The sequence below is a fragment of the Geotrypetes seraphini genome, chromosome 4 (assembly GCF_902459505.1).
Source record: "Geotrypetes seraphini chromosome 4, aGeoSer1.1, whole genome shotgun sequence".
In the NCBI taxonomy this organism is placed as follows: domain Eukaryota; kingdom Metazoa; phylum Chordata; class Amphibia; order Gymnophiona; family Dermophiidae; genus Geotrypetes; species Geotrypetes seraphini.
The window spans coordinates 122,278,659-122,300,582 of NC_047087.1; the positions used below are offsets into that span (position 1 = coordinate 122,278,659).

Sequence of the window (21,924 nt, forward strand, 5' to 3'; positions counted from 1 at the left end):
TCAGTTTTCCTTCCTACAAGCCAGGCTGTAGGAACTTGTCTTTTCTCGTATTTTATTTCATGTAATTTCAGTCTTTGCATTCGTGGTTTTTACCCTCGTGCTGCTGAGGTTCCTGCGGGGACAACTCTTGACTACGGGAGATCGCAGACCTTTGGAAAAGTCTGCTTCGGGGGGGTTCGCTGCTTGTCAGTAAACCCCCTAGACAGCCTGCCCATCAGATCGGGGCTTAGGGATCATTCCCTTGGGAGCTTGCTCACTCCAGGTTCGTCTGCTAGTGAGTCAAACGCAGGCTGCTTGGTTTTGTGGAAGTGTGCCTGGGATCGGAGCCAGACTGTTCCTCCGCCAGATGTCTGGGCGGCATGTCCAAGGGTGGCGGAGGTACCCAGTCGTGGAGGTCAGGCTGGTGGGGAAGTCAGAAGACGAGTCCAGCTTTCCAGCTATTTGAGGCAGAGGATCTCCCTGTGTGTTGTTTCAGCTCTGTCTGCAGTGTTTTCCAATCAGCACATGGTTCTGTGAGTACAAGCTGACAGCCTGAATCAGCGATTTTTGGGGTTTTTATAAAGGAGGTTTTAGGTGGTTTCCCTGCATGCCCTACCCACCCCTAAAATCACTATTTTTGAGAGTACTCTTCTGTTTTCCCAAGCTATTTGTAGTCAAAATAGGCACCCTTGGTGACCATCTTGGATTTTCTAGATTTGATTTTAAAGTTATTTTTTTTATACTTGCCCCCTTCATAGATGACCTCCCCAGGGCAGGATATCGTGTATTCATGCTTCATTTGTGGTGGATGGCTGTCAGATGGGCAGCCATGTTCCATGTGCGCTGCGGCCCACGAGGGGTGCGAGGCTTGCCTGGATTCGCTGCCTTTGACCTCCAAACAGAGTCTTCTAGTGCCTCCTGCCCCAAGTCCCATGAAAATACTGTCAGGGAGCCCAGGGGAGTGCACAGGCAACGCTATGGCGAAATGCAAGCAGGTCTCTCGAGATAAACTTTGTAAATCGTCCAAACAGTCCAAAACTGGTGTGCAGGGTTCGGCTCCCTCAGCAGAGGATGGGTTTTCCCCAGATTTTGGTAATATGCTTTATCAGGCATATTTGGTTAAAGTCTCTGCCTGTTTCTCTTCTGTCAGCCTCCGTGCTGATCACAGGGACCCCTGCTCCTGTGGACCAAGGTCTTTTCTCTTGCCTTCCTTTTGGGGTGCCGGCAGGTAAGCAGGTAGTCCCTATGATTACGCCAGATACACTTTCCATACCTCTGCTTTCGCAGGGGGGCACCACGACAGCCGCAGATATGGCACACACATCTTGTGGATTTGATCTCTGAATCTCTCCAGGAATTAAAACTACAGTCTGAACAGCCCGTCACTGCAGAATGTTCCCTCATGAGTGACCAGAGGCCACAATCCGCCTCTTTTCCTGATCATCTTGACCTCATTCAGATTCTTACAGACATCTGAGAGACTCTTGAGGGTCCCTTTAAATGTGCTCGCACTGTAGCATGGCTTTATCCCATGGCAGATGCCTTTATCAAGTGCTTTGCTTCCCTGAAGGTGGATTCCTCGGTGGCACAGGATGCTCTGCTTTCACGCTGGAATCCCCAGCGGAACCCTTTACATCCACCCGTGCCCTGGCTGACAGACATGGAACAGCCTTGCATGGTGATTGCGACCTCTGTCGCTATTCAGGGGCCTTCCCCTCCACATTGGGTGATTCTGTTTACGGATGCAAGTCTCAAAAGCTGGGGAGCAGTGTGTATGTCCATCCCTGTTCAGGGCCAGTGGGCTCCCTCAGAGCGCAAGTAGTCGATCAATTGCATGAAGATTCAGATGATTCAGCTGGCCCTTCTCCATCTCCGTCATCGAGAGTAGCCCATGTACTCGAACATTGCCATGACAGTGGCTTATTTAATTGGCAAGGGAGCACGAGGAGTCCCTCCTTGAGTTTGGAGGCTCAGCTTCTCTTCTGGTGGGTGAAGATACACCTTGTGGCACTGTCAGCAGCGCATGTGGCAGGAGTGGACAACGTTCAAATAGATTTTCTCAGTCACCAGACTCTGGATCCCAGAGAGTGGTCTTTGTCTCAAAGAGCGTTCAATTGCATAATAGATCAGTGGGGGCATTCCACATTCAATCTCATGACAACTGCGGCCAACGAGAAACCAGATTGGTTCTTCTATCACCGTCGCAAGGCCGGCAGCACAGGCCTGGATGCTCTGGTTCTGCCCTGGTCACAGGGAGGTCTCCTATATGTCTTCCCTCCATGGCCCATATTAGGGCATCTGTTGAGATGGATAGCGTCCCACGGAGGTCCAGTGATCCTGGTCACACCCAATTGGATGAGGCAGCCATAGTATGCTGACTTGGTTCAGCTCCAGCCGGATCTGGGGCTTCTGGCTACTTTGTCATTCTTGCCTCCTCAAAAAGGGTTCAATTGCGCTACAGGATCCGGTCTGCTTTGGTCTTACGGCATGGCTATTGAGCACATGGTCTTAACTAGCTGGGGCTATTCTTTGGCTGTAATTGCCATGTGCTTCACAACAAAAGGAAATCCACAGTGGCTGCATATGCAAAGGCTTCGAGATGTTATCAGGCCTGGTGCATCCTGAGATAGGTGGCCCCATCTGTTCCATCGGTTCCTCGAGTTCTGGAGTTTCTGCAGAATGGCATGAAGAAGAGCCTAGCAGTAGCTTCTTTCCAGATGCAGATCGCCGGTCTTTCTTTTATGGGTTCTTCTTCTCTGAGGGGATCAATGGCAGCTCATCCAGATATGGCCCATTTTCTAAGGGGCGCTCTGCAACTTAGACCTCTATTGCGCCTTCCTTGTCAGACTTGAAATCTTAACCTGGCATCCCTTATGGATCTTACGATCAAGACGGTGTTCCTAGTGGCTATTACCTCAGCCTGTAGGGATTCGGAACATCAGGCTCTCTCCTTTTTTTTTTTTTTTTAATATCATTTTTATTAGAGTCAATAAGAGAAACAAGCAAAGTACAATGAAGAGATATACAAACAGAAGCATCATTGAAAAAGACACAATAGCCATCAACAAGGACACATAGGGTACCAGTAATACGCAGGACTATCCAAGGAAAAAGACAGCCCACTTCCCCTGTCAGCCCCATAAATTTTTCAATGTGGTACACCTATCCCCAAGAATCCCCTACACGAGAGGCATCATGCACACCAGGCAATGCAAACCAGACAAACAATCATACATACTCCACGCACACTCCCCATTCAATCTCCCCCTCACCCCCCCCCCAAGTCGGGAGACTAGAAGGCTCTCTCCTACTGGGATCCTTTTCTACTTATTATGGATTCTGGTGTGATGCTACGCACTGTTCCTTCTTTTCTTCTGAAAGTGGTTTCCGCTTTTCATGTGAATCAGGAAGGCTGGCTGGCTTCCTGCTTTTTGCTTCCTCTGGATCTAGGGAGCAGGACTGGGTGCTGCGGTCCTTGGTCGTGCCCAAGCTCTTGTTGCAGTACCTGGAAGTCACCAACGAGTTTCACCTCTCTGACTATCTGTTCTTTCTGGTAGGTCCTGCATGCAAGGGTGTGTCAGCTTCTAAGGCTACCATTTCCAGATAGATCTGTATGACCATTTCCACAATTTACGTGGCGACTGGAAAGAAACCCCCCCTCATGCTTCAGGCTCATTCTACCAGAGGTGTTTCATCCTCTTGGGCAGAGTTGTCGGCTGTTTCTCTGGATGAGATTTGCAGGGCTACTACCTGGTCTTCCTTGTATACGCTCATCAAGTTTTACTGGATTGATGTGGTGGCCAAGCAGGATGCTGCTTTTGATGCTGCTTTTAGTGCCTCTGTTTTGGCAGCAGGCTTATCAGTCCCACCCTGATTTTCCAGGACTGCTCTGTTACATCCCACTGGTCCTGGAATAAAGTGGAATTGTACAAGAATGAAAGATTAGGTTCTTACCTTTGCTAATCTTCTTTCTTGTAAATCCACACTTTATTCCTGGTCCTGCCCTATACCTTGCTGATTCACCAATTGTCTGCCTTTCCAAGTACTGGTAAGCTGAATTTCTGTTTTCTGACCAGCCTTTATTGGAGTGCCATCAGAATGGGTTTAGCACTTAGTTGGGGAGGGGGGTGTCTCTAGTTCAGGCACCTCCTTCTGACAGTGCAGGCTGTGTCTCCTTATAGCATTGTTTTGTTGTTCAGGTTTCTAATGTTTAATGGCTTGTTCTCTCGTTTTTCATTGTTGCATTTGTTAATATGAGCAGAATAGATTTATTTGTTAGGGAGTGTCCCCCGTTCCCCTCTCTCTTGTCCTTATCTTCAGATGTTCCTGTCTGCTTTAAGACTAACTGATGCTTACAGGGACAATAATGAGGTAAGAGGGGGAGGGGTTTAATACTCTGAAGTTTGAGGCTTCCTACAAAGTCCTGGCGGGTAGACAGAAATAAACCACTGGCTCTAGAATAAAGTGCAGATCTTTCGTTGTGAAATATGACATAGACAGTGCTTAAATTTGATATGGCAAAAGGCTTGGTATTACTGCTTCTTTCTTTACTCTGTTCCCTTCTGGTTCTCATGAAGTACCATAACTAGACTCAAATGGTACTAGCCAATAATATCCTAATGAATTTTCTAAGCTAATGAAAACCAAAGAAGTATGTGTGTGTATGTATATGTGTGTATGTGTACACACACACACATCACACACTCACTCTCACTCACTCACAGTCACTCACTTTCCCTGAAAATAAAACCTATCCCGAAAATGAACCCCTGCTGACCCTCCATCCTTCGCTCCCCGACTACTGCAAACGAGCCCTATCTTCAACCGAAGCAGCGTCAAGCCGGTAGCACTCTAAACAGGCTGCATGTCCTTGTCCATCAAGGATTTCACTCTGCTGCGTTACTGATGACCTCATCAGTAACGTGGCAGAGTGAAATCCCCGACGGACAAGCCTGTTTAGAGTGCTGGCGGGGAGGGAAGGATGGAGGGTTAGCAGGGGTTTGGCTGTGCAGGGGGGGGGCGCTCAAGGGTTCTGCACAAGGGATGGGAGGGAGGGAAGGATAGAAGCTGGGCAAGGGTTATGCTGCACGAGGGATGAAAGGGAGGGAAGAATAGAAGCCAGGCAATCTTCTACTGCCCAGGGGGATGGGAGGGAGGGGGAGGAAAGATGCTGCACATGTGGGAGATAGAAAGGAAAGAGAAAGAATTGGGGTGAAAGAGAGGAAGGGAGAGAAGATCATGTGCGTACCCCGAAAATAAGACCTAGTGCCCTTTCTCATTGCCCATCACCAACTAAGCAGAATGTTCTTTACAGAATTACAACTTGAGCTGCTCTTAAGCCACCCAGAATGGTGCAGTAATTTTTATATCATTTTCTGGTTCTTTAGGTTCTGCCCTTTCTACAAGACAGTGGGTATTCTGTCCAATATGATATCTTTCTATGATATGGCTCGCCGCGCTGTTGAGACTACTGCTCAAAGTGACAATAAGATTACATGGGCCATTATCCGCGAGCATATGGGCGAGATTCTGTATAGATTATCTACTATGAAATTCAAGGTATGTATAAAACAATGGAGAAAAGAGAAAGCAGGCTGTCTCCTACATCTCTGGAGCAGCATTCAGCCATATAACTTCAAGCAGGCAGGATTTCATCTTATTCCTCACAATACTGCAGATCCCTGGGATACAAAGGAAAGAAAATTCATCATTTCTAGGTGCCCCAAGGCAAGAGAAACAGAGGGATGCACCTGAGAGGGGCAGGTCCACCATTTTGAAGAGGTGGGCCAGCTGGTAAGAGGGAGTAGGTATCCCTCTGGCCAGCCATCTGAAGATAAGGTAAGATAAGGAAGAGAGGAGAGGGCGGGGGTCGACAGGGAAGGGGTGGGAGGTTGCGTGGCGGCGGGAGAGCGTGGGCAACTCTCCCGCTGCCAAAGGGAGCTAGAGGGGGTGTTGGCGGTGGGAGAGATTGGGCATCTCTCCTGCTGCCGGGGTAGGGGGGTTGTTGGGTGGGAGGGATTGGGTATCTCTCCCACTGCCGAGGGGAGTTGGATGGCAGTGGGAGACACTGGACATCTCTCCCGCTGCCTGGGGGAGGGTTGTCTGTTGGGCGGGAGAGATTAGGCATCTCTCCCGCTGCTGGGGAGGTGTGCCGGTTGGTGGCAGGAGACATTGGGCATCTCTCCCATACCAGTCACTGATTTTTTTGTTGCCAAAAGCCAACACCGCTTTTGGAGAATGGCTCTGTGATGTTTAAGAATCCACCAGAGTGCTTATTTCATTATTAAAGAACCCATTTGCATGGCAGTGTCGGAGACTGCTAGAAAGCTCACAAAGACTGAGATAAGCCATTTTGATAATCCACCGCTAAAATGCATGCAGGCTAAACCGTTTGGAAACCAGTTTAGCGACCACATTAAAATTTTGAGAATCCTGGGCTTAGGTAATTGTGATGAAGACTTGTAGTGCCACATTGCAGTCTTGGCTCATTGAATTGGTGGGCCAAAGAAACAGGAGGAATGGACTGATGCAAACACAAATTTAGTTGCTTTATGCCCAGGATGAGCAGGGCAGAGATATGCGAAACCCTTTTTTATATTGGGAAAATAGCATGGAAATGGAACATCCAAGTTAAGACATTTCACAATTTCCAGTCTGTTTTACAGATGGTTCCCTCTGTTCATGTAATGTTTTTGTAAAATAGATGGAGAGCTGTGGGAATTGCACATATATTTCCCTACATGGGCAGCTGGAGCAAATTATTTTTTGTTTTTTGATTTTGGGGAGGGAGTTTGTAATAAAAGTACACATTTACAAAGAGTGGCATCATTCAGTGCCTTGGGCATGCAAGCACTGGCAGTTACTTGTGTAAATGCTGATTCTTGAAGGACAAGCAGGAAGGACATCATTTGTCACATATGGGTATCATCATTCAACAAAGCCCAGCATGGATGCTACCCAACTTTGTATTAGTACTTTCCTTCCCAGCTCACTTTTTTCCATGGAGCAAAGAGGACCTGTTTTAGTGTGCTCCCCCTCCCTTGGTAGCCACTCGAGCCGCGAGGCTACTCCTCCTTACCTACCCTGCCTGCAGAACAGAGCCGAACGGAAGTCTTCCCGACGTCAGCGCTGACGTCGGAGGGAGGGCTTTGTTTAAGCCCTCCCTCCCCTCCGACGTCAGCGCTGATGTCGAGAAGACTTCCGTTCGGCTCTGTGCTGCAAGCAGAGCAGGTAGGAAGAAAAGCCGCGCGACTTAGTACATCCAGCCCCGCAGGAACCCCGCAACCCTCGGAGGCGTCCCCACGGGATCCCCGCGACCCTAGGGGGCATCCCCATGGGATCCCCGCAACCCTAGGGGGCATCCCCACGGGATCCCCGTGACCCGAAGGGGGAACCTGCGGGATGCCCATGGGTCCCGCGGGATTCCCGTTGTCCCCGTTCCCGTGCAGCTCTCTAGTTGGGGGGACCTCAGGTCGCGGCGGGGGGCCTTCGGGGGGAGCAATGCCGATTATCTTGGGGGGGAGCAGCGCTGCTGGCCTCGGGGGGGGGGAAGGTGGGGGGTGGAAACATATCAAAGCAAGTTTCCCTTACTTCCTATGGGGAAACTTGCTTTGATATATGAGCATTTTTGATTACGAGCATGCTCCTGGATCGGATTATGCTCGTAATCCAAGGTACCACTGTACTATCAAAACTGATTTCCTGAAGTTTTGATTATTTCTTAAAAACTTTTTTCAGTGGAACTGTTTTTTAAGTCCCTTCATAGGATTTATGATGCAGGCAATCTTGCTGCATGCTGGGTCATTTTTATGTTTGATTATGTTTTAATAAAAGTGCTTGATGAACCCAAGAAAGGGACTTGGGGGTAATGGTGGACATGACAATGAAGCCGACGGCACAGTGCGCAGCGGCCGCTAAGAAGGCAAATAGAATGCTAGGCATAATCAAGAAGGGTATTACAACCAGAACGAAAGAAGTTATCCTGCCGTTGTATCGGGCGATGGTGCGTCCTCATCTGGAGTACTGCGTCCAATATTGGTCGCCGTACCTTAAGAAAGATATGGCGTTACTCGAGAGGGTTCAGAGAAGAGCGACACGTCTGATAAAAGGGATAGAAAACCTTTCATACGCTGAGAGATTAGAAAAACTGGGACTCTTTTCCCTGGAGAAGAGGAGACTTAGAGGGGATATGATAGAGACTTACAAGATCATGAAAGGCATAGAGAGAGTAGAGAGGGACAGATTCTTCAAACTTTCGAATAATAAAAGAACAAGAGGGCACTCAGAAAAGTTGAAAGGGGACAGATTCAGAACGAATGCTAGGAAGTTCTTCTTTACCCAGCGTGTGGTGGACACCTGGAATGCGCTTCCAGAGGACGTAATAGGGCAGAGTACGGTACTGGGGTTCAAGAAAGGATTGAACAATTTCCTGCTGGAAAAGGGGATAGAGGGGTATAGATAGAGGATTACAGTCCAGGTCCTAGACCTGTTGGGCTACCGCGTGTGCGGACTGCTGGGCACGATGGACCTCTGGTCTGACCCAGTGGGGGCACTGCTTATGTTCTTATGGTGACTGGTTATTTCTGCTATTGCGCTATTGCAGTTCATTTGAAGGTCCAGTTCTTGGAGACAAGCTGTCTGGTTTCTTTTGTTACTCTTGAGCATTGGTCTTAGTTTTCTTTGTTGCTCTTGAGAATCAGTCCTAAAACATGCAGACTAAGCCCAAAAGGTAGGAGACATCCAGCTACCTACACTGACATCACCAAGGATCAGATGCCTGCTGTATCTCCCAAGGGCCTTTGGCTACTTCTGGGGCATCAGTATAATCAAAACCTGAGTGGTGTTGCCCGAATTATGGACACTTTAACATTGCAACGAGGACTGTTTTCCTTCCATGGAATCAGTACCATCTAAATAGCCTCACCAGATCCTGGTTTAGGTTTCTGATTTGGTCCCATCATCTTCTCGGGCTATCCCTGCACCAATACTAGCTCCATCTTTACTAGTGCTTGCCCTTGAGAAACAGTTCCAGGCCATGCTACAGGAGGAGCTGGAGCAGAGCTTAGCTCAACATGATATCAACATGATAGCATTGGTGTTGGTCATGGTACCACCCCAGCCAATCTTAGAGGTCCATGCCCTCTGCCTGTTAGCTGTTCATTGACACTGGTGCCCAGCCGGGCATCAGAGCTGGCGCCAGCTAATGGTACTCCTCTCCAGTCCATCAGGGGAGGAAGCACCCTCAGAGTGCAGGAGAGATCCTGTCCCTTGATACTTCTACTCAGAGTCTGGCCATGAGTCCAGTGGTTCAAGATGGGAGAATTAAGTCCTTTGCTCAGCTACAACAGAACTATGATTTCCCTCCTACCGATGGTTTTGTGTATATGCAGATTTATCATTATTTAAATTCTCTGCAACCCTTTAATTTATAGGCTTCTACTCAAGAATTTTTATCCACTACTTATACCTTTGGCTCCCAGCTCCCGGTTCCTCTTAAATTTCATCATCGTCACATGAAAGATGAATCCCCCTTGCTTGACCATGTTAGATTGAGAGACGCTTGGTCCCGTGATCTCAATACACTTCTCCCTCCATATTCGCAGTTTCCATATCTGCGGTTTCACTTATTTGCGATTTGTTTGGCTGCTGACTCCCCCCCCCCCCCCCTAAATTACATCATCACTAAAGTTCTTTTTCCGTTTACAGCTCTGGGTAAAGAATCACTGCTGCGAAGGCGTCTTAGATTGGGGACGGGGGAGGGGGGGGCGCTGAGCTGGGAAGAGCTGCAGCCCCAGAGAGACAAAGTTATGTCATGGGCAGACATGACTCTTATTGGGAGGAGGGGAAGGGAAGCTTCGGTTCGGTTAGCCGGAGGAGGGGAATGTGTTGCTGGTCCGAATGGCACTTTGGTGCTAGAAGGGACGTGGTGGACTTTGTTACGGGGGCAGAGGATGGCAGTACCCCTCACTGCAGTAAAATCCAGACGCTTGTTTCCCATGGATCGGTTCTTTTATAAGAACATAAGAAATACCTCCGCTGGGTCAGACCTGAGGTCCATCGCGCCTAGCAGTCCGCTCACGCGGCGGCCCAACAGGTCCAGGACCTGTGCAGTAAATTTCTATCTATACCCCTCTATCCCCTTTTCCAGCAGGAATTTGTTCAATCCTTTCTTAAACCCCAGTACCGTACTCTGCCCTATAACGTCCTCTGGAATTGCATTCCAGGTGTCCACCACACGTTGTGTAAAGAAGAACTTCCTAGCATTTGTTTTGAATTTGTCCCCTTTCAACTTTTCCGAATGCCCTCTTGTTTTTTTATTTTCTGAAAGTTTGAAGAATCTGTCCCTCTCTACTCTCTCTATGCCCTTCATGATCTTATAAGTCTCTATCATATCCCCTCTTAATCTTCTCTTTTCCAGGGAAAAGAGTCCCAGTTTTTCCAATCTCTCAGCGTATGAAAGGCTTTCCATCCCCTTAATCAGTCGTGTCGCTCTCCTCTGAACTCTCTCGAGTAACGCCATATCCTTCTTAAGGTACGGTGACCAATACTGGACGCAGTACTCAAGATGTGGACGCACCATTGCCTGATATAGCAGCAGGATAACTTCTTTCGTTCTGGTTGTAATACCCTTCTTGATTATACCTAGCATTCTATTTGCTCTCTTAGCGGCAGCTGCGCACTTTGCCGTCGGCTTCATTGTCATGTCCACCATCACCCCCAAGTCCCTTTCTTGGGTACTCTCAGTCAATAACATCCCTCCCATCGTATAATTATACCTCGGGTTTTTGCTTCCCACATGCAATACTTTACACTTCTCAACATTGAATTTCATCTGCCATCTCTCTGCCCATTCCCCTAGTTTGTCCAAGTCTCTTTGCAATTCTTCGCAGTCCTCCTTTGTCCGAGCTCCACTAAATAGTTTGGTGTCGTCTGCAAATTTTATTATCTCACACTTCGTCCCTGTTTCTAGATCATTTATGAATATGTTAAAAAGCAGCGGCCTGAGCACCGAGCCCTGCGGAACACCACTCGTGACCTTTCTCCAGTCTGAGTAGTGGCCCTTCACCCCTACCCTCTGTTTCCTACCCTCTAACCAGTTTCTGATCCATCTATGCACGTCTCCGTCCACCCCATGGTTCCTCAGTTTCCGGAGTAGACGTTCATGAGGCACCTTGTCAAAGGCTTTCTGGAAATCTAGGTATATGATGTCTATGGAGTCTCCTCTGTCCATCTGTTTGTTAATTCCTTCGAAGAAGTGCAATAAGTTAGTCAGGCACGATCTCCCCCTGCAGAAACCATGTTGGTTGGTTATCAGAAGTTTGTTTCTTTCAAAATGTTCATCTATGTTTTCTTTTATCAGTGCTTCCGCCATTTTCCCCGGAACCGAGGTCAGACTCACCGGTCTGTAATTTCCCAGGTCACCTCTTGATCCCTTTTTAAAGATGGGCGTAACTTTGTTTATCTTCCAATCCTCCGGAATCACACCTGTTTTCAGAGATAGGTTGCACATTTACTGCAGTAGTTCCGCTATTTCCTCCTTTAGTTCCTTCAGAACCCTTGAATGGACTCCATCCGGACCCGGTGATTTGTCAGTTTTTAGTTTTTCTATCTGCCTGCGCACATCATCAAGGCTCACTTCCATGGATGTTAACTTTTGTGCTTGATTTCCATTGAAGATTTGTTCAGGTTCCGGTATGTTGGTTGTGTCTTCGCTTGTAAATACAGACGAAAAGAACATGTTAAGTCTTTGTGCGATCTCTTTCTCTTCCTTCACCGCTCCCTTCCGGTCTCCGTCGTCCAGTGGTCCCACCTCCTCCATAGTCAGCTATTTCCCTTTAATATATCTAAAGAACGGCTTGAAATTTCGTGCTTCCCTGGCTAGCCTCTCTTCATACTCTTTTTTGGCTTTTTGAACCACACGGTGATATTCTTTTTGATACTTTCTGTGATCTTTCCAGTTTCCCTCAGATTTGTCCTTTTTCCATTTTCTGAATGAGTTTTTCTTATTGCCTATCGCTTCCTTCACTATTTTAGTTATCCACGCCAGGTCTTTTGTTCGACTCTTGTTGCACCCTTTTCTGAATCTGGGGATATACAGATTTTGCGCCTCGCTCACCGTGTCCTTGAAAAAGGACCAGGCATGTTCTACCGTCTGCCATTTTTTGGAAGTGTTCCTAAGTTTCTTCTTTACCATTTCTCTCATTGCTTCGTAGTTGCCCTTCCTGAAGTTAAAAGTTGTCGCTATGGTTCTCTTTCCTTTCAGTATTCCTATTTCCACCTTGAAATTGATCATATTATGATCGCTGTTTCCCAACGGTCCCACTACTTCCACTTCCTTTGCAGGTCCCTTTAGCCCATTTAGGATTAGATCCAGAGTGGCATTTCCTCTCGTCGGTTCTCTAACAAGCTGCTCCCAATAATCGGAGGTGCCTTCCTACTTCCTCAATCGCACCGTAATGGCACTCCCTATGCTATAGATCCTGTTAATAATATTGGATTTAACAGTTTCATAAAGCTTGAGAATTATGTGAAGCAGCAGCTGTGTTTTCATTTATTTTACAGTAATACCAATTTTACTTTACTATTGTTAAACGCATTGAATTATTTGATATTGCATTCAAATTAAAACCCTAATAAAACTTGAACTTGAAACTATTTTAAAGAGTTTAAGGTAGCCTGATTCCTAAAACTGTTTTTCTCATTTTGTGCCTATTTCCCAAAACCGCAAATAACTGTTGAAACGTTATTCGCGGTTTCAATACAAAAAACACTAACTTAAAAAAAAAAAAACCCCGCGAATAACATTTTTAAAGTTATTTGCGGTTTTTCAGTATTCACGGCTATGTTGTGCCCACATCCCCCGGGAATACGAAGGGAGAAGTGTACTACTTTGCCTGAAGATGTGATATTGCTTGTTATTAAAAAGTTGCCTACTTTTTGTAGATATGTTACATTTTGGGAACAGCATTATAAGTTGGTATTGAGACTTTATGTTTCTCCCAAGAGGGCCTTTCTTTCCCGATTTCGGGCATCAGCTGACTGTCTCTGTTGCCGCGACCCTGAGGTGGGTCTGAGATACATGATTTGGACTTGCCCTATTATTCAAGTTTATTAGGATCATATTTTTACTTTTGTGGAACATATTTGGAACACCACTATCCAGCGATCTCCTCTTCTTCTATTTGGACTTCCCCCACATTATCAACCTCGTCGATGGGAAGTAAAAATTTTCTCAAGTGGACTGTATTGGTTGCTTTGAAATGTATTCTGATTAAGTGGCTGGAGGCTGAAGCTCTGGATCTTTCTCTCTGGAGATGCCGGCTGATTACTCTTTTGCAGTAGGAACGGAAAGATATCTTGGATCATTCCTCTTTGTCGGGGCGCTCATTTCAGCGTACATGGGAACCCTTTTGAAACACTATGGGCCTGTTTTACAAAGCCGCACTAGCGGCTGCTGCGCGGCAACAGCCCCGAAGTCCTTTAAATCTCTATGGGCTTCAGGGCCTTTACCGCACTGCAGCCGCTAGCACAGCTTTGTAAAACAAGCCCTATGACTACTTTGGCTCGGAATCGCCTATTGATTTTCTCATTTGTTTATTGTAATTTATTTAATTAACCCTTTCTTTGGGTTGATGGAGGACTGGGGTGGGTGGGGGGTGGGATTGTTCTAATTTTACTGTCCATTGAAAAATTTGAGCCTGTATTTCTTCAGTTATGCTCTTTGTATACTTTGTACTTTTTGCTCAATAAAAATCATTTGAACATATGCGCACTTAAGTAGCCCACAAAGGAGCATGTACTTGTACTTATAAAAGAGCTACACTTTCAAAATAACACGAATAAGAGTAGCCAATTAAAGATCAGTTAAAATACCAGAGGGCAAAGTATACTTGCCCCTCATTCACTCTTTTAAAGTCCTGTCTGAAGCTTTGCTGTCACTTAAAGCATTCCTTAAAGGAAATACAAAAGCCAATGAGAAGTTTTATGAAATATACTTATATTCCCAGAATCCAGTATATGTGTATATATTTTTGACCACCATAAGCATGCGTAGAACATGCCCTTTTTTAATCTGTGCATGTACCTAACCCTTAAATTTATGGGATTTATCACAATAAATGAAATTTTTGTGTTGATCACTTTCCTTTGTTTGTTTTATTTTTTGATTTTGTGTACCTTCTACTCTTTAAAATGCCACTATTTATAGGTGTAATTGCCATGCAAAACTTCTTAAATGTCTTTACTCATTTACCATACTTAAGTAGATAAGAATACAAATTTGATAGAAACAAAAAGTTCATGATAAGCATTCACAGTTAAACAAAACTAGATGTGATATTAACCCGCTTACTTCTCATTTGGTTGTTTTGTTATAAACATAATCTCTGGTCTTCAATGTAGAAAAATGTTTTCTTTCCTTTTCTGAAATTTTTAGGACCCAGTAAAAGAAGGAGAAGCTAAGATCAAGGCAGACTACAGCCAGCTTTTTGAGGACATGCAGAACGCCTTCCGTAGCCTTGAAGATTAGACCATCTCCTTCTCATTTTTCATGGATCATCTCAAACTGCTTGTGTTCTCACTGTTCTACATCCATACAGGAGTACTCATATAGTACAGTAACTCAGTTGTGTCTCCTTTCCCACTGAGTAGGTCCTCAAATAAAAAGGAACTAATGGTTCCTGTGCATTCCAGTGTTTTGAGAGCATCACTGTATCTGTCTGTCATGAACTGCTGAGTGTAATTAATGTGTGTATGTGTGTGTTTGATACAACAATGAGAAGCCCATGCTGGCAATATAGGACCTGTTAATTATAAAGTCCTGGGAACAGAATCTTCCAGCAAGATTTAAACACTGATGCCACGCCTTTGTTTATCTGATCAAACAATTCACATTGTAAACCAAGTGTTTTAGAGTTGAAGTCTGTGGCATATGGTAATCATGGGTGAGACATTCATTCCAGAAATATTTAAAACTTTACTTAAGTTAACTTGCCACATGTGTTTAAAAGGTTAATGCTGAGTTTCTTTTGCATCCAGAACAAGTGTAAGTTACTTGAAATGTTGTCTGAGGGCATTTCTGGATTGCATACAAGCAATGCTATTTTTTTTTTTTACTTTTTAAGAATAGTTTCCAGGATTTTGCTGGTCACTAAAGACTCTTACCCCCTCTTTTACTAAGGTGCGTTAACCATTTTAGCATGCGCTAAACGCTAACGCATCCATAGATTTATAATGGGCGCGTTAACATTTAGCGCATGCTAAAACGGCTAACGCACCTTAGTAAAAGGAGGCCTTAGAGGCAGATTTTCAAAAGATCTAGGAATCTAAGAAGTTAGTACCTAGATCTGCATAAATGAAAATTTATCTCTTCTGAGTACCTAAATTTAGGCACCTATTTTTACCAGGTACTAAATAGTAGGTTGGGCCAGGTCCGGGGGAAGTAAGTGAGGTGCTTAGCATTGATGTCCAGTACTGGATGCCTAACTCAGATGTCTAAAGTTAAGAAATCAGTAGAAGGTCTAAATGTAAGCCCCTTACTTTGACTGAAATTTCACTTTAATTAAAGTGTCTGGCCTCCACTTATCTTTCTTATAGACAAAGAATGGGTGTAGGCTTTTAATATCTGGGCCCATTGGTGCATTCTGCATATGCTTCTCATTTGAGGAAAACTGGTTCATGGATGGGAGAGACTTTGCTATGTCAACTCTTTCCCTTTTAGTTGTACTCCTGGTCATTACCTTGTACCATGGTATTTTGTGATGTAGAGTTTAAGATTAGAATATCAGTGGTTTTACTTCTTTACAGATGGTGTATTAAACTTTACAAGTCATATTTTGAGGATAATGGAGTTCTCTAATTTATTTGGTCGTGGATTAGCATGGTGTGATACAGCCAGCCTCCATGGCTTCGGAAATACTATTTTGAATTTTCTGGTTTTGTTTTCAGTGTTAAAGTTCTGATATTCACTGTGCCCTGCCTCTCCTCATCCCTGCATATGGAAGAGGTTAAAATAAGGACAAAAATGCATTTCCTGGTTTAATTTTATGATCTGAAAATAATGTAAACCTATCCCAAGCTTATGAAAGAATAAAATATAGATTTAAAATAATCGTTTTTCTCCATGTACTGATTCCTTGTCTGTGATGATTACTGAGCAAAGATTATTCATGCTTGAAGATTCTGAAAGTATTTTTGGGTCTACAAAATCCCCATCATACCAACATGGAAATAAACAGACCAATTTTTGAACAGTTATTTGTTCACCAGTGGCTGGTAAATGTATAATTCTGGTATGTCTCTTCCGGATTCAATACAAGAGGTGTCCAATTCATAGCCGCAATCCAGTGCTTGCAGAAATCCAACACTTTTCTCACTGTGCTCTTCCTACTGAGAGAGAAACAGAGCCACCTACAGTTTCAATTAGTGCAAGTGATCCATGCAGAAGTCTTTTGATCTGCTCTGCATCTTTTTCTTATTTTTGGTGATTTCAAGTTCGTTTTCGGTGGTCTTTTGCTAGAGGAAAGGAAGCAGTTCCGTGGAGCTGGACTGTTACATCACAGAGAAACTTTGGTGGATCTGTGGAGCCAGCCTATTGTGTGCCACCCTGTTCAGGCTCAGGGTCCATCTCCCTGGGAGCTAGCTTGCCTTCTGACCTTGTCAGAGGTTTAAGGCAGGCTGATTATATCCTGAGTAACAGCTCTCAGGGTATCGGCACAGGCTGTGTTTCCCACCCCCAATCATGTGGAGAGGATCCGTGGGGGCGGAGGGGTCTGTCCGACTGGCAGTCCAGAGATCTTAAAGTTGGGTCCTTTTGGAGCTTTTCTGAAGCAGAAAAATCCTTTCCTCCATTTGGCTGCAGTGAAAAGAGCTGGCAGGCAAGACACTTCAGTGGCTGTGAGTATACCTCCATTATTTCCTAAGGGAGAATCGGGGGTGGTCTGTAAAACAGATTTTTAAGGGTTTCTGAGAGTAGGGTTCAAGTCTCCCACCTCCCCATACCCTAAATCACAAATTTTTACTTTTGAGATTTATTTGTGCATTTTTTGTGTGAATTTGCTGGCAGTGGCCATTTTGGATTTTTATCAAGTTTTTCTTCAAAGCTTAAATTCAGCCTCAAAACCCCACAGTTTTGTTAAAAATCAATAGGGATGGATTCTTCAGCCCTTAATCTGTCAACTACATGTTTGGATTGTGCCGGATGGCTGGTGTAGGAGAGTCCATGTACCACGTGCTGCTGCGCCCTGGGGGAGGGGGCGGGAGCTTCAGACCACCTCCTCCAGGTCCTTGAGGGCTGGGGAGCTGGAATGGGTCCAGGAACTGGGTAGAAAAACTGCCAAATGCTCATTTTGGATGATGGCCCAAGCACCTGTGCACTGAGTCAGGGAATTCCTTCCAAACAGCGCCAATGGCTCGGCAAGACCTGACCACTGCCCCAAGGTGTGCCTTTTCTCCGGAATTGATTCAGCTTGTGGAGAGCATATTCCATGGACCCCAGCTCTTTTGACACAGAAGGTGAGTGCATCCCCTGCGGAAAATCAGGTTGCTACATTGCCGGATGTCCCTCTGCAGGACTCTGTGCCAGTCACCATAGATCCAGATTGCCTTAACTTGCAAATGGCTACTATACCTGTCCTGTCTCCTGACACTGTTTCCATCCTGGATGATGTAGATTTCCTCGGCGGTTCAATACAGCGTGTTATCTCGGAGAGTCTGGATCTGGGTGAGGATCCTTCCATCTGCAGGTTCTTCAAATCTGTTTCTGTCCACTATCTCATCTCAGATGCCATGAAAGTGCTCAGTTTGAATTTCCAGCCCTCTGTATTGCAGTGTTCAGTCATGAGCTGCTCTAATGCTGTGACCTCCTTTTTTCCAGCGCATCCAGAGTTCATGGGCCTGATTGCGGAGCAATGGGATAACCCCGTGACTTCTTTCATGCTGATAAGATATGTCTAGACTTTACCCTGTGGCTCCTGAATTTCAGCAGCCTTTCGAACAGCCAAAGGTGGATTCCACAGGGACACAGGTTACTATGTGCACGGCCCTCCCTAGAGATGGAGGTGTGCTGTTCATAAACTCCCGGGATCACAGACTGGACCATATCTGGGGGGAAAAAGAGAAAGAAAAGCCTTGTGATGTGGTTTCTTCAGGTATCAAGGCTGCTGCGACAGCCTCTTTCATAGTGCATGCATATTACATGAGATTGCTCCAGGTGGCCTCTGCAAATGAGGATGCCTGTCCTTAGCTCGTGATGGCAGGTGTGGCTTATGTGATGGATGCCCTCCAGCAGCAGTGTCGGTGAACCAGACTCTTTGGATTCATCATTGGGCAGGTGTTTCTGCCTCTAAATTGACTCTGAGCAGACTCCCCTTCATTGGTCAGCAACTTTTTGATGACATCATGGCCAGTTTGACATCATGGCCAGACTGGATGACATCATGGCCAGTTTGGCGGATCGCCATCCTAAATCTTTCCCTCTGAATAAGTCTCAGCGTGCTTTGGGAGGGATTTGCTATTCTTTTTGTCCTTCCTGCAAAGTTCATCGGGATCCCTTGGGCTCTTCATCCCGAAGATATTCCCAGGGATACCACCTATTCCTTCCCAGACATTATGATCGGCATTATCTCTTCCCGGAGCAGCACCAGAAGTCCAGCAGAATTCCCTCAGCTCGGGGGTTGGATCTCTGTTTTCCCATGAGCGGGCTTGATTATCCTTGGATCAATTGGTACTGGACATCATTTGGGAGGGGCAAAAGCTAGACTTCTTTTGCCTTTTTCCGGATTTGTTTCTGGACTCCCTGGCAAGTCGTCCCAAGCAGGAGTCATGAGTTTGCACTGCCCTGCAATGTCCTTTGGCCATCTGAGTAACGGAGCCCATCCTGGAAGAGGACTCGGGCTTAGGCAGATAGTCCTGATACTCATGCCAAAGAAAAGGTCAGAGGATTGGAGACCTATTCTGGATCTCAAGTTTCTGGCATCCTTGGCTTTCGTGGAAGCTTACCTTCATATTCTGATCTACCTAGATCATCGCAGGTTTCTGGATTTTCATATTCTTCAGCAGTGTTTCCAGTTCATAGCTCTGCCATTTGGGCTGGTGACTACTCCACGCACCTTCACAACCGACATGGTGGTGGTGGCCTTTCTCTACAGTGTGAGTGTGTAGGTTCATCCATATCTGGACGACTGGCTGATCCGGGCTCTGTCTTAACAGGACTGTGAGCGAGTGATAGAGATTTTAGTGTCTCAGCTGCAATGCTGGGGCTAGATTTTCAGTGTCAAGAAGACACAGCTGTAAATGCCATTACAGGTTTCCTGAGCCACATAGACAGAAGCTTCAAACACGATCTTGGACCTCATGGTGCTCCCAGTTCCTATGGCCTGGCATTATCATAGGTGTTAGGGTCCATGGCAGCCTCCCTAGAGGCAGTGCCCTAGGCCAGAGCGTACATGCATCCTCTGTAGAAGTCACTTCCCTCTCAGTCCCCGCAACGTCATTCCTTTCAGATGCTGCTCCCCTGGACGGAGCCAGTTCACAGCAGTCTTAACTGGTGAATTCAGGGGGAGACTCTCAAGAAGGAAAAGCCCCTTCAGATCACAGAGTGGACTACTAGCATGAAGAATACCAGACTAGCAGGCTGGAGGGCTCATTGCAGGGATCGCTCCATTCAGGGACAGTGGACTCTGTCTCAGATGCATTGGTCGATCGATTTTTGGGAGTTTTGCACACTACATCTGGCAGAGCACTCTGGTAGGAAAAACAGTGCAAGTATTTTCAGATAACACCACGGCAGTGGGATTTGTGAGTCACCAAAGGGGGCAAGAAGTGCTCCCTTGGGCCAGAAAGCTCAAATGCTGTTCCAATTGTCAGAAGTGCATGTTCTGGCCCTTTCCGCAGCATGAGTGGCCGGGGTCAATAACGTAGAAGTGGACTTCCTCAGTCTTGGATCCAGAGCATTCTGTCTTATAGTGCAGTGCTGGGGCAAGCCTCAGATTAACTTCATGGTTTCAGCCAAGAACTCAAAGGTCCAGTGTAGAAAATGTAGGTGAAGACCCCTATGAGACCCCCAAAAGTTATATTTTTAAGAGAGACATTGTGCTTATGAATTCAAGTTTCTGAACAATCATATCTCTTTCTGTCAGCAAGAAACAAGAAGCCTATGTGGAAGGTTCAACTTTGCTCTAGTAACTGGCAAATATCTGCTGACTGGATATTTTGGGACTTTCCAAAAGACAAACCAAAACAAAATGTCCTACTAAAAGTTATCTGAACTGCTGAAAAGGACAATGAAGCTCAGGAAGGAGGGGGGCCTACTCTCAGAAAATATTGAACTTAGTATTAAGAATGCATTGTCAGGGAAAATAGAGGCATCAAATTTGACACTAGGTGACACCAGGCTTCAATATGGCTCCATGATAAGTATGTAAACCATACAATCAATAGAAATGATAAATGTGACAAACCAATAGAAAGGGAGTATGTAATCTGTAACTAGGTAGTACTCTAGGCTACTGAACTAAAAGTATATAAGTGGCATACCGTCTGACTTAATTTTAGGATGGATCCATAACAGTAGTGGCCACACTGTATGTGATCCATTGGCTCAATCTGCTGTACTGTTGTTTTCATGTAAGCTGACTTTTGTCTATTACTAATAAACCTATATTTATATATACATACAGCAATTGGGTTGTTGTGCGAGGTCAGTATTATGAAAAGGTTCGCAGCGCCTTCTCACCTACTCAATCAGGGTCCAGTTCCCATGGAGAACCCACAGCTTTTTGGTCCTTCAGCATGGCTCTTGAGCACTCAGCTTTGCTAATGTGGGGTTATTCGGATGTGGTTCTCTTGACAATTTTGAAGTCCAAGCAGCGCTCTACTGTAGCTTCTGCCAAAGCAGTGGTGTACCTGAGACCAGGTGGAGCCAGTGAGGGCTCCTATTTCTGTGGTACTGGCCTTTTTTCAGGCAGGTTTAGATAAAGCTTGGCGGTGGCCTCGCTTTAAAGTTCAAGTGGCTAGTCTTTTGTGTTTTTGAGCACACAGTGGTTCCAATTTGCTTACAGCTCATTCATATGTGACCAGATTTTCAGAGGGGCGCTTTGCTTGCATCTTCCTCACCCTTTCTGTGCCTAACACACTTGGGACTTGTTCTCCATATGGTTGCTTCTTTTCTGCTAATAGTGGTTTCTGATTTTCATGTCAATCAAGAGGTTCGTTTACCTGCTTTCCACTCTATGGGGTCAGAGGAAGGATCAGATCTTACACAATTTGAATGTACGGAGAGTCTTCTTCCATTACTTGGAGAAAACTAATGATTTTCACCTTTCAGATTCTTTTTGTCCTGCCAGTCCAGCCTCATTGAGGTAGGCCAATGTCTGAGGCTTCTGTTGCCCATTGGATCCTTATGGAACGCTCTGCCAGAGGCTGTTATAGGGGAAAACACCCTCCAGGGATTCAAGACAAAGTTAGACAAGTTCCTGCTGAACCAGAACATACGCAGATAGGGCTGGTCTCAGTTAGGGCACTGGTCTTTGACCTGGGAGCCGCCACAGGAGCGGAATGCTGGGCACAATGGACCACTAGTCTGACCCAGCAAAGTCAATTCTTGTGTTAAGTTCATTGACTTACATTTTATGTGGCAAGCAGCCGCCTGTTTCTCTTCAGGCCCTCTCAACTGGGATTATTGCAGTACTGTGAGTGGAGACTTGAGCTGTTCCTCCAGGGCGATTAATTGGTCTTTATACCTTTACCAGGTTTTCCCAAATGGATGTAACGGCGCATTCTTACGCCGTTTTTGGGACTTTGTGTTATGGCAGGCTCTTCTGTCCCTCCCTAGATGATTCCATTTCTTTGGTACGTCACCTCACATATTGAATGTGGAAGGGACGTACCAGAATGGAAGATTAGGTTCTTCTTACCTTTGGTAATCTTCTTTCTGGTTGTCCCTGGAGG

The 21,924-nt window shown here is 45.7% G+C and overlaps 1 protein-coding gene across 4 annotated transcripts in view; it reads left to right on the forward strand.

The window, feature by feature from the left end:
• ATP6V1A (ATPase H+ transporting V1 subunit A) overlaps nt 1–16,088 on the forward strand; it is a 176,318-nt gene extending 160,230 nt beyond the window's left edge. For 3 of the 4 annotated variants that reach the window (XM_033941978.1, XM_033941979.1, XM_033941980.1), the window contains 2 exons: nt 5,367–5,538; nt 14,414–14,548. In XM_033941978.1, the coding sequence (XP_033797869.1) occupies nt 5,367–5,538; nt 14,414–14,506 (265 nt within the window). In that variant the 3' untranslated portion in view covers nt 14,507–14,548. Of the gene's footprint in view, nt 1–5,366; nt 5,539–14,413 lie in introns of all 4 variants that reach the window. The other variant, XM_033941981.1, reaches the window with a different exon arrangement.
• Nucleotides 16,089–21,924: the final 5,836 nt, after the last annotated feature.